Source organism: Archocentrus centrarchus, chromosome 12 (genome assembly GCF_007364275.1).
Source record: "Archocentrus centrarchus isolate MPI-CPG fArcCen1 chromosome 12, fArcCen1, whole genome shotgun sequence".
NCBI lineage: Eukaryota > Metazoa > Chordata > Actinopteri > Cichliformes > Cichlidae > Archocentrus > Archocentrus centrarchus.
The window spans coordinates 18,282,611-18,296,375 of NC_044357.1; the positions used below are offsets into that span (position 1 = coordinate 18,282,611).

General features: G+C 37.2%; 1 protein-coding gene across 1 annotated transcript in view; it reads left to right on the plus strand.

Annotated features, from left to right (window-relative positions):
- Positions 1-13,765, plus strand: part of galt (galactose-1-phosphate uridylyltransferase) — a 34,392-nt gene that overhangs the window by 9,221 nt on the left and 11,406 nt on the right. The window contains exons 6-7 of the mRNA XM_030742834.1: positions 580-636; positions 10,222-10,344. Coding sequence (XP_030598694.1) covers positions 580-636; positions 10,222-10,344 — 180 coding nt within the window. The remainder of the gene's footprint in view (positions 1-579; positions 637-10,221; positions 10,345-13,765) is intronic.

The following is a 13,765-nucleotide window of genomic DNA, read 5'->3' on the forward strand; positions in this document are numbered from 1 at the left end:
CACACACACACACACACACACACACACACACACACACACACAGTCACATTATTGATTTTATTTTTCCTGGGGCTGGATACTGCTAACATTGTAACCACTAGTTTTTTTTTTTTACCCTGTCACTGATCATTCAGTTTTCTACAATCTCCAGTTTTTCAAGATAATTTGTCTTTTATTGGATCACATTAAACTTTAATGACGCCTCTGGGCAAATTCACCAATTCAACCAGCTGCTGCAAAGAGAGCAGGACATGGGTAAGATGTCAAACTTCAAATGTGCCACATGCTAAAGAACACTTATATTTATTTATAGAGTTTGGAAGTTCTTTGAACATTTTTAGGATGTGCACATTTATTTGGACCCAGTTTGGAAAAATAGACATTTTTCAGTTCAGTGTGTTACTACAGTTCCCTAGAATTCATATTAACCCTAATACTCTGCATCCACACTAATACTCCATTACAGAATTATATGTAAATATATACTGTGTACATATTAACAAAAACAGCTATCTAAATCCTGTGTCAACTTCTTCCTGTTTTGTTTGTTTGTTTGTTTGTTTGTTTGTTTGTTTTTAGATCTTTGAGAATAAGGGTGCTGTGATGGGTTGCTCTAATCCACATCCTCACTGCCAGGTAAGAAATGCACACCATTCTCAGTTTTGCACATGCACTGCAGTCATGGTGGTGCTTGTTAGAATGTAAATGTCATAATCAGTTGAATCAAGCGTTTAAATCTTTAACCTGCCAGCTTCCTAATAGAAAGTCTGTGTGATGTCTGATTGTGGCCAAATGAGAATAGTTTACATCCACCAAGGTCTAAAAGGTCGACTTAATGAGTTATTGGTCGAAAATTGACAAAAAGCCTTATAACTTAGAAGCTATGATTCTTACGAGTGTGGTGTGTATTGTCAACATATAGAAAGTGCTACAGTAATCCCTCGCCACTTCGCAGTTCGCTTTTCGCGGACTCGCTGTTTCGTGGGTTTTCAATCAATATTAGTGTAAAATATTTATTGTGGTATTTTCGCTGTTTCATGGGTTTTTGCGGTACTCATTCTTCACATACGTATTACGTGTTGTACAGTAATGTATATATTTGGTGTATAAGTGTGTGGGTAGGGTTTATAAAAACTTAAAATAGTGTATAACTACTAAAATAATGTATAAGTATTAAAATAAATATAGCGTCCCTGCTTCTCGGATTTTCACTTATCGCGGGTGGTCCTGGAACGTAACACCCACAATAAGTGAGGTATTACTGTATGTAAAGATTTCAAGTATCATGTCACATTTAATCTCTAACCTCTCTATTATATAGCTATTTAAAAGGATGTTTCTTACTGCCATTGTTTGTATTAGCAACATATAGGCAGAATGGGGATTTTGAATGTAACTATGGACCTCTGACCTCTTCTTCAAGGTTAAATAAGGTCAAACTTTCATAAAATGTCTTTTAGCTTTAAAACTATGCTTAAAATTCTACTGCCTTTGTTTGTATTGGCGACATTTAAGACTCAACTCAACTCAACTCTGTAAATCACTTTAAAATCAATGCCATTGTCCAAAGTGCTGTTACAAGTAACAACAAGCAAGTTTAAAATGCATTAAAAAAACTGGAAATGGGGATTCTAAATATCACATCATAGTTTCCAAATATCATATCACATGTGACCTCTGCCTTTCTTTCAAATTGGTCCCAGTATTAGTTATATCCAGGGTTATAATAGTTTTGGATTTTACATTATTGTTTAGTTTTAGTTAGTTTTTACTTTTTTTTCTTTAATTCAGTTAGTTTGAATTCGTTTTCAGAGTGGTTTTGCTCGTTTTTATTAGTTTTTATTTTTGGTGTATTGCTTAGTTTTAGTTTAGTTTCGTTAGTTTCAGTATTAGTTTTAGCTTTTCATGCTTTTTCAGGTGTAAGATTCAAAATACAAGAGTAACTCTTGTGTAATAAAAGCTCAACAAAAGATCCTCTTTAAAGGAATTTATTCAACAACCAACTGTTCACAAGACAGCAGCAATAAGTGCTAATTGTGTGTAATATTAATGACACACATGAAGAAAAACATGAACTCCCAAACTCAATAAATTCTACAATAAACTCCCAATAAAGTTCAGCGTCAGTGCAGCAGATTAACAACAGCTTCTGTTTTGGAGCTAGCTTGGTTAGATGCTCAATATGTGGCCGACCTCATGTCGCACTTCTGTTTGTGTAGCTGGATTGTGTGTTCATTACCTTACGGTCGTGTGCTGGTGTTTTATATGCGGTGCCGGCTGGGACTTCTTTTGGTCCTCGCTCTTTGTGCTCAGTTTTTTGGCTGCAAACATATTTGTCCCTGTTCTTTCACTTTCTTCATTCCCTCACGTCCATTCCGACAGTTTTAGCAGTCTCCCTCCAGGAATTTGCTGACATGTGTGAGTCCTTATATTGATTGTTCCTGATTGTTATTCTCTCACTGATAAAGTGGCCGGAAACGCACAAGGGCGGAACAGGTTCATGACAACGTTGCAGCTGCATGGCAGCGAGGAGTAGTCACATTTCTCCGGAGCTGAACGCCAGATTACGTCGGTTCAGAGCGGTTTCCGTAGCTGCCTTGTGTGCGCTTCTCAGGTGGACTTTGATGTTGGTGTTTTTTCCTCACTGAGACATGTTCCATACATTTTTCATCATTCACAACAAGACACTCTTCTATCTGTATTATCGGACTCATATGGGACTCTTCCGCTTTCTCGGCAGACCCCATTACTTTGAGGACCGGCTCGGTGAGCGCAGCACGCACACAGCTGCCCGACGGCGCTCTCAGCTTAAACCTGGAGAGTGGAAAAATGATCAATCCACAAGGCTTTTAAATAAAATGACAAACAAAGAAAGGAAGGTCATTTTATCTATAATTTTAGTTAGTTTTTTAAACTCATAATACAGTTTTAGTTAGTTATCGTTTTTTCCTTTTAATTTTAGTTTTTATTTATTTCAGTTAACGACAATGTTTTTTCAATTTCAGTTTTTGTTATTTCGTTCGTTTTCGTTAACTATAATAACCCTGGTTATATCTGGCAGCACCAAAATAACCTGAAAAAACTACATAACGCGTGGCCAGTTAACAGGTTAAAGAAAGTATTTTCATGAGAAAGACAATGAATCTGCATAAATTAAAAAAAAAAATTAAAAAAGAATTATAGTCAAAATTATGTCAAGTATATTAAAATGGGTTTCAACAGGGCAAATAACAAAAGCCAGCATTTTGCACTTGTTTTTATCGCACTACAAACGTCTTCAAGTATGTTGAAATATAACAAAGAAAACTAAATTAATACATACAAAATAGATATTATTCCCTTAAAAGTAAATACTGCCCAGAGGATGAGCTGCCTTGGCAGCGGTTTCCACTCTCAGAGTACTTCTTGTTAATAAATGAAATGTTCTCACAGTGAGAATAAGTACAGGAATATATACATGCACTCGTTCCAGCTTTGTTCATGTTGCGGCATTAACACCTTAAATTCTCTTATCACACATTTGCAATACAAATCTGGCCAATTTGCACATTTGAGCTACAAGTCTATGACAATGCAGTTGAGAGGTGATTTAAAAAAAAAAAAAAAATCAGCCAGACAAACCTCAGCATAGAAGCTGTTAACTGACTCTTCAACAGCTCTATATTTGTGTATCTGCCATTTTTCCTTTACTGTTTTTTTTTTTTTTTTCCTTTTAGAGACAGTCACATCAATATCACAGCCTGGCACTTTTCTTGTCCTCATGTTTTCCTGTCCAATAAGGCAGAACTAACATCTGAGAGAGGGAAGCATTTCCTGTCTAACTGCCACCTAACAAAGTGATGTTGAACAAACAACGGGGACAAACTCATAAAGATGTTTAACTCTGGTAAACAGTGCTCAGTTGAATTTAAAAAAAAAAGCATAATTAAAGTAATTTTTTGCAAACCGAGCTGCCTAGAACTTTGTTATCACAAACTCTTAAGCTGTAATAACATTTTGGTTGACTAAGATTCTTCTCTTTTGGCAATCAATGAAAAATAATAAATAATAAATAAATATTTGACTCATCACTACACAGATGGAAGCTAAACCATAACCAAGTCTGTGCTTCAGTTTTCTGCAGCTGAAATATAGAAATGACCAACAGATGGCAGTATGTAACCTCAGAATAACAGGGCTGCATTATCATAGATAGCCCAAGTGTGTTGAAAGTAAAGGACTTTTTATACACAAAATTCCTAGTGCACTTGTATAAATGTAAGTAGATAAAAAGACATGTATGTAGTTTGTTTTTCATGTCTGCTACAAAAGACTTCAGAATCAGACCTGGATCCAGTCTTTGATGGAGCTTTTTATTATTTATTTTATTTTATTTTATTTTTTTGGATTTTCCTGCAGACTAGATTTCCTTTGCTTTAGACATCAAAGTCCAAGAAAAGAGTGGTTTAAATATGTGTTCATCTGTGTGTACAGCCAGGCAACCCCTCCAGGCCAACACATACGAAGCATAGATCTAAGACATAATGAACAGAAAATGTTAATCATGTTCTGGAGGCAGCATTGCTTCTGATAACTTTGGTCTCACAGGAATAGAGCTGTATGTATTTTTATGTAAGTGGAGGAAGGAAAACATATGCCTCTGGAATAGTAATATCATTTTTTTTTTTATGTAAGCAGTCCAAAGTATATAGAAAATTTAATTTGCCCTCTGCTCAGAGTCTAATCAGGACCAGATACTGTATTCATTGGGTTCATATTTATTTCCAAAATATATATTTTATTTTAAATTGATATTTACATTTAAAAAATAATACTTTTTTTTTAGAAGTTATATCATGCCAGAATAGATTACAGTTGGTGAAACAATTAGTTTGCTCACTTACAACTAATGATCAGCCTCTAATTCTTATGGTAGTTTCATTTTAATGTAAAAAGACAGAACATCAGCCAAAAATACAGAAAAAAAACACATTATATAAAAGCTATAAATTGACTTGCATGTCATTAAGTGAAATAAGTATTTGAGTCCCTACAACCCAGCCAAAATTCTGGCTCTCACAGATTGGCTGTGTGCCCATGTTGCACACAGATTACAGTCAGTCAAACAATTACAGTACTCCTGATCTCAACTTGTTATGTGTGTGAAGCACACCTGTCCACAGGCTAAGTTTCTTACTTTCCAACCTCTCCACCACCATGGGCAAGACCAAAGAGCTATCAAAGGACATTTGTGACACAATTGTAGACCTGCACAAGGCTGGAATGAGCTACAGGGCTATCAGCAAGAAGCTTGGTGAGAAGGTGACAACTGCTGGTGTGATTAATTGGAAATGGAACAAATGTATAATGACCATCAATCGCCCTCAGACTAGAGCTACATGCAATCTTGCCTCATGGGGTGAGGATGATCACGAGAAAGGTGGTGGATGAGCTCAAAACTGCACAAGAGGAGTTTACCAATGCAAACAATGCAAGGCGCTTGGGCCCACAGTCACCAAGAACACTATTAGTACCACACTACACCGTCCCACAAGGTCCCCCTGCTCAAGAAGACACATGTACAGGCCCATCTTAAGTTTGCCAGTAAACATTTAAATGATTCACAGAAGAAAGTGCTGTGATCACAGAAAACCAAAATTGAGCTCTTTAGCATCAACTCAATCTCCCGTGTTTGGAGGAAGAGAAATGCTGTGTATGACCCAAAGAACTCCATCCCTATAATAAAGCATGCTTTGGGGCTGTTTTTTCTGCTAAGGGTACAGCATGACTTCACCACATTAAGGGGCCAGTGGACGCGGCCATGAACCATAAAATCTTGGACGAGAATCTCGTTCCCTTTGCCAGAACAGTGTAGATGTTCTGTAGATGTGCCAGCAAGACATTGACCCACAAACATAAAGCCAAGGCAACAAAGGAGTGGCTAAAGAAGAAGCACATTAAGGTCATGGAGAGGTGTAGCCAGTCTCTAGACCTCAGTCCTATAGAAAATCTGTACAGGGAGTTGAAGCTTAGAGTTGCCAAGTGGCAGCTGGGAAACATAAAGGATTTAGAGAGTTTCTGTAAAGAGGAGTAGGCTGAAATCCCTCCTGAGATATGTACCTGGCGAGGGTTCCTCCACCAGGTACTAATTCCTATTTTGTTTGAGGATCAAATATTTATTTCACTCAGTGACATGAAAATCAATTCATAACTTTTATATTGTGTTTTTTTTCTGGATTTTTGGTTTACAGTCTGTCTTTCTCCATTAAAATGAAACTACCATAAAAAATAGAGACTGTTCATTTCTTTGTAAGACAGCAAACTTACAAATACAGCAGGGGATCAAATAATTATTTCCCCCACTGTATATTCTTTGTTTTTCTTGTCTGTGTTCTCTCTGATTTCCTCTCTCTGAGAATCAACGGTCTACTGTTGCGCATTAATTAATGTACACAAAACACAGGTGTACAAATAGACCCAAAACTGCAGATGTTGGCAGACATGTACATATCCACAGTTGCACATACTGGGAAGTATGAAGATAAACAGCAGTTGGACATTTGATAAAAACATAACAATGTCTGTTTCTTTCTATCTTCCCAGGGTCATGCTTGAAAAAGCATGGTGCAGCCTTTAGCCAAAAGCCATTAATATGAACATAAATCTAGCTTCTACCTCAGTAATTGTGGACAGGGTCTTATCGAGGCTTAAGGCAACATGCCAGGAAACATTAATAACTTCCAGCTGCTTAAAAATATTACTTTATTGCATTTGTTTTATTACATGCTAAGTATTATTCATGAATCCTAGCCCATGTTAATATGACAAGTTTTGGGCAAGGCCAGCAGAACTCTTAAACTGACTGAAAGGAAAAAATAAAAGAAGAAAATCCTGATTATCATCCATAGATCTGTTTCCTACCACATATCCAGTTCTGGGTTGCAGGGGCCCTGGAGCCCACCCCAGCTGTCATAGGGTGAGAGGTGGGGTACGCGCTGGATAGGTTTCCAGTCTGTCACAGGTCTAACACAGACAGAGACAGGCAACAATTCACACTCACTTTCACACCTACAGACAATTTAGAATCACCAATTAACCTAACATGCATGTCTTTGAACTGTGGGAGGAAGCTCAGGGAGAACCCACGTAGGCCCAGGGAGGACATGCATGCAGCACACAGAAAGGCTCCAGCCTACACTCGGTAGGATCCATTATGCATTTTCCCCACTAGAATTTTTGTAGGAAAGCAGAAAATCATTTGTTGAAACCTGTTTGTATTATCCCTGCGCTATATTTTGGGTAAAAAACAAAGGCTTAATTTAGAAAGCAATCTTCAATACAGTGTAAAGCACTGGTGTTTAAATCATCAGAAGATGTCTCTGGTTATTACTCTGTTCATGATATAGTGGAATGATATAACTTGCAAATCTACTCCTGCCATAAATATGTTACTTTCAATTAGACAAGACTATAGAAGACCTAAAAGTTTCCAGTAAAATAAAGATACATATTAAAAAGCCATCAAACTCGTGAGAGAGCCCACTATGGTAGAAAGATGTACTCTCAAAACACACACGTACACAAAGCAGCCACATGCTCAGTATGCAATCAATATTCTAGTGAAGGTTTCACTCTTCAGAGCATGAATATACAATGCACTGCCTACCCTGCATCCACACTAATGAGCACAAGTATTTACAGGAAGGTACGTGTTAATCTTAACTCAAGATTAAATACAGTGCCTCCTATACAAAACAGTTCCCTTAGGTGCTGACTTAACATGCACTGTTACAGTATATTATAAAACCCAAAAATACTTTTGTTTGTTGATCTGCACATATGTCATGTTTTTTGGAGCAGTTTCTCCAGGGATGCTCACTTTCTCAATCAGAGATAATACCAATGCTTTCTTTAGTGTAAACACAGCCTGGTGGGGAATGCCAGTTGGTGGCTGATGAGAGCAAAGTTTGAACAATTTGTTTGTCTGTAACTATCAAGATAGTTGTTTTAATTTAGTGTTTTTTTTGTTTTTTTTCACATGTGAATAGAATAGAATAGAATGCCTTTATTGTCATTATACAGGATGTACAATGAGATTGGAGGGCCAATCTCATTGTACATGTGCAATTATCATAAAAACTAAATATTTTGTATGTATGGACAAAAAAAAAGAGAGATTTCACAGTATTCTATGAAAAATTAAGTACACCAGTACTGGTTCCATAGGAATTAAGAGTGCAAGTAGCAGCAAGGTGCAGACAATCAAATACACTTGATAAATTGATCATCAGGAAGTGTGACCATCTCTATAAAAGCTAAGGATGTGGTGGTTTGCTGGTCTGGAGTGTTAACACAATCTTATCAGGAATGGATGTCAGATGTCAGACTGTGCAGTGTTCAAAGAAAAATAAAAAGCCAAACAAAAAACAAGAGCTGCATCTCAGCCTCGTTTACAGGCCTCAGTTAGCATGTTAAATGTTAAAATTCATGAGAGTGCAAATAGAAAAGGATTGAGCATGTATGACTTGTTTGAAAGGGTTGCCAGGACAAAGCCTCGTCTCTCTAAAAAGAACATGGCAGCACAGTTTAGGTTTGCAAAATTGCACTTGAACAAAGCACATGGCTTCTGGAACAATGGCTTTTGGGCAGACAAGACCAAAGTGTCAAAAATCAAACACAGTATATTAGCACAAACACCTCATATCAATGGTCAAGCACTGTGGTGGAGGGGTGATGGGGACCTGGGCTGCTTGCACTCATTGAGTCCACCATTAACTCCTTTGTAAACCAGAGTATTTTAAAGTCAAATGTGAGGCCATATGTCTGAGCACTAAAGCTTGGCCAAAATTGGGTCATGCAACAGGACAATGATCCCAAGCACACCAACAGATCTACAACAGAATGGCACAAAAAAAGAATCGAGGTGTTTGTAATGGCTCAGTCAAAGTTCAGACCTCAGCCTGACTGAAATGTTGTAGCAGGACCTCAAGAGAGCTGTGTGTAAACAAATGCCCACAAACCTCAATGAACTGAAGCAACATTGTAAAGAAGAGTGGGCTGAAATTCCTCTACAATAATGTGAGAGTGAATAAAGTCATAGAGAAAAAGGAAATAGGGGAAGGGCCTGAATAGAAAGGGTTACAAATGGAGCCATTTGGTTTGTAATTATAAATTCCATGTTGTACGCCTGAAAAGCCTAATGGGAGGCAGGTGTCCCTATGACAGAGGGAGGTAATTTATTTTTTTTTTTGCTTTAAACTGATATTCCTAGAGTATTTTCATCATGTGTCTCTTTTTAAATATATTTATTCACAGGAGACTTAAAGCTTAAAGCTCCAATACTTGATTGGCAGTTGTTGACAAATTAAGTGAAAAAACCAACAATTGTCAACAGATTATAATTAGCTTATTTGCTTAATCTGGCACTGAAGCATTTGGCACCATATTTGGAACACAGCCCTGGTCAATTTGATTAGTTGTGTGAGACGAGCTCAGACAGTAGCAAAACAGCAGATTTCTAATGTGTTTCAACTTCAGTAGATAATTTTGTGTCTATATACTGTAGGATCTTATGGCTTATGGAAATTTTCTAAAATGACCTGAGCTGCATTAGATGAAGACCTTCCCATATCAACCAGATTTCACTAAGAGTAGGCAAGGATTTCCTTGAAGACAGTGGTTGGTATGTTACAATAGCCCAAATTTAGCATTGTGAACCAGACTGGAAAGGTTCTGAATGGGGAGCAGATTGAGAAAATATGTTTTCAGGGTCTTTGATGCTTGTACATTAAATCCAACTAGTGCTTTTTACATTGATGAAGTACCTGTCTTAATTAAGTTTCAGTGTCTGGGAGCTGATTTTTACTTTGTATTGGAATAAATGAAAGCCTGTGGCTGCAGGGGAAAACCCATTTATCAATGTGAAAAGCCTGAAAGAAAATGAAAGTATTTTGAAAGCCTGAATTCTGCATCTGTAAAACATTTATTGATTGAGTGATATTGATAAATCACCCTATTAAATAACAAATGTATTGTGGTCATTTGGAATCAGGGCTGTGGGAAAATGTAACCAGGTTCGTTTATTAACCCTTCGAGTATTTAAATAGACTGTAGTGTAATCACATGCATGCACACACACACACACACACACAGATACATACACAGACATATATTAAGTTATTCTAGATTCTACGTTTTGCCATCTATCGACATCATCATCATCGGCTTTCTGCTTTGATATAGGTGTGGGCCAGCAACTTTCTTCCTAATGAGCCAGCTCTGTCAGACCGCTGTCAGAGGGCATACTATCAGAAACACGGAGAGCCACTGCTGCTGCAATACGCCAAACAAGAGTCTGAGAAAAAGGTACAGCACACACACATGTAAACATTTTTTTTTCTTACTTTTAAAACATGGGAAACATTTCGTAATAGCCATCTTTAAAAAATTTTTTAAGTTTATTTTTTAACACTGAAATATCATTAATAATATTTATGATGTTATGATTTATTTACGCATTACATTTGGGTAATATAAAAATATGTTCCCAAAAGTTGTATTTTACTTTTCTTGTGAGGTGAGGTTATTATTAGATGCAAAGTTCCTAAACCACGAGTTATGGAAAATGCATTCAATGTATTATCCAGAATTTGATGTCTTGTCTGATATGTGCATCAAAGGGAGATAAACAACAGATCTGGTTTCCCAAATCAAGTATGCAGCTCAAACCATACTACATGATTCAGAATGCCTGTTTGATTAAATGATTTGCTTGATATATTACTTAAGTGATTTTTTTTTTCGATATGATAATAATGAACAAAAACATAAGAGGAAAATTTTAGAAATGCTTTTTCTCATCATGACCGCCCCCTTTACCTCATCCTAAATCCATCTACTTCACTACACTTTCCCACCATGCCTCCCTCTCTGGTGCTCTCTTTCTCTTTCTTTTACCTCACCATTCTCTTTTGATTTCCCATCCACATCCTCTGCCTGTCTCTTAGTCAGTGAAGCGTGTGATTGGACAGCAGAGATGCTCATTAGCATAATGCTGCAGCATCAATCCTCAACCTGCCTGAAGATCAGGAAAACTCTGTGCGGGTGTATTTGAGTGATCTTTCAGTCATGTGTGTACAGCGTCAGCACCAGTAACCACTGAAGACAGCACTGAGTACATTTAGCATGTTGGCAAATGTCTTATTAGTGAGCAGACACGTGGCAGAAACCGGGAAACTTTCTGCAAGTGAATTAATCATGACAGAGGGGGGAATTTTTACCTCAGTATCTTAAACCATGGAGAGCTGGCTTACTTATGCCACTTTGATATACTTAATCTCAGGTTATATTCAAAGCTAAAACCCTTTTTGAAACCTGCTTTACCTATAAGCTACCCAAATGTGCTGCCAGTTGCTCTTGTTCTAATGCTGCAGCTTCAGTTTTAGGCTTCCACCTGTAATATGTCCTTGTACTTTTAAGTGGGAATAGTTGTCAGAATTTTGACTTTAATCACAAAATTCAAATTTTTTTTTTTTTCATAATTTTAGTTTAATCTTTGAATTCTGACTTTCTGTGTAATTCAGAGAAAAAATAAGGTTATACTCAGACTTCTAAGATGGAATAAATCACACTCATTTGTTGATTAGACCCTAAAAATGCAGCTGAAAATCACCTGGGGTCTGCCTCAGGAGTGATCCTTTTCTATTTGTATTCTACACCTGAATGAAAGCATTTTTTTTTGAACATGTCAAAAAAAAAACATTTCAAGTTTAAAGTGGTTTGAGAGAGTGTCAGATTAACTGAGAGGAGTTTACGCTCAAAGCAAAACGAAGACAGTGAAGTAAGTAGATGAAACGAGATGTAGAGAGAACAAAAGAAACATACAGGAGAGGAGTGGAGAGAGGAGAGTAAAAACAAAAAACAGAGATGCAAAGTCACAAAGAGAGAGATGTGCAGCTGAGATGAAAAAAAGAGAAAATCAGACAGCCTCTGATTCATTCAGGGAATGAGCTGACCTGTTCTACTGGGAGTGTGTATCTGTGTGTGAGGGAGATAGAGAGGATAGCATTAAGGTTTTGAGAAAAGCAGGGTAGACACTTGAATCCCCTAGACAGGTACTCATGGGGACTGACCTTTATAAAATTAGTGTGAAAGCAGAAGTGTGTGTGTGTGTGCAAGAAATCCTTGTCGTCTTCTAACGTCTCTCTCCTTCTCTCCCTCTCTGTCTCTTTGCTCCTGTCTCTCTGACCCCGTGGTTAGGACCTTAAATTGGCACACTGCAGTGTTTAGAGGAGTCTGAATTGGTCTTCGGCTCCCAGGTGACACTCTTGACTTTGAAACAAAAACTTTCTAAGCTAATTGAATAAAACTCTTTGGGATTTGCTGTCTGTGAAGTGTCTCTTTTAGGACGCCATTCGCTTCCTCTCTGTCTTTTGCTAACACCTCCTCTTCAATCTTCCCTCACCACCCTGGCTCTCACTTTTCCATCTTCATTGTGCTTCTGTGTAATTCTGTTGAAAGCATAGGAGACAAAAGAAGTAAAAAAAAAAAAAAAAAGCGTGAGTAGGCTTAAGAGCAAAAATTGAAGGTGAGTAGAATAAAATAGAAGAAACTATGTATGTACATGTAAAATATGTGTTTTTAGGTTAAAAATGAATCAGTAACAGCCAACAGCATAAAATGTGACACATGCTGATTTCATTAAATAATTTGCATTTCACAGTATTAGTGCAATTTTCTCCTTTACATTGTTGCTAATTTTCATCCCTTTAAAATGAATAAATAATATGCATGTGTTGAAACACAAGCAATGATCTCAGTGGTATTACTCTAGGCACTAAATAGAATTCTATACAGCAACCTCACTTGATTTGGAGAACTGAACATTTTGTGATTCTGTTAGATTACTTTGTGTTTTCCCCCCACAGTTATTTAACAGCACACTATTCCCCGTAGATCCATTAATTATGCACTAATGCCTTTCTGGGCAAGCTTGTTCAAACCTGTGGGTGAATTATAGCTCCGACTCTTATCTGGCTAGAAGTGTGATTACTGATAATTAGGTTTTTTAGTAGTATTGCACAACAACTCTAGTTCTGAGGTTAGAAACATGGTGATGGGTGACGACAGAATCAGTCACAATACATTAGTTTTTGCTGGTGTGGTTGATGCCTAGAATACCTGGAGGAAATTCAGGGTTTAAAACTCAGCACTCACCACGCACAAGGTGCAACAAGGGTGAATAACATGCTGCTAGAAGCATGTTCAGTATTTAAACTGTTGAACTACAGGGACAAGACACTTAAAACTTATTAGAAGTATCACACTTCTAATAAGTGTAGTTCTACGGAGCTCATCTCTTATAATTGTTGATTTTGTTTTTTTCTGGTACATTCCTTTTTTCAGTCTCAACACACTCGGTGTTCATATTTCATATTTCCAGCAGGCAGCTTTTCCCATCAAATAAGCTCTTATAAATTCACTGTTCACCTGCCAGCATTGAACAACACACAGACATCTTAGCTTCTTATCTTTGCTTAAAGAACTTTATAAGGTGATAATTTATCAGGGTTGTGCTTTTTTTTTTCAGCGTGTTCTAACACAGACATCAGCATTTCCATTTTAGTTTGTGATTACACTCAGCATCCAATGCAAAAAAAAAAAAAAGACGAAAGATTGCATGTAGTCTGTTGGGATTACTATGGAGCTGAGTTACATCAGATTCCTGGTAGTGATTTAAAACACACACACACACACACACACACACACACACACACACACACACACA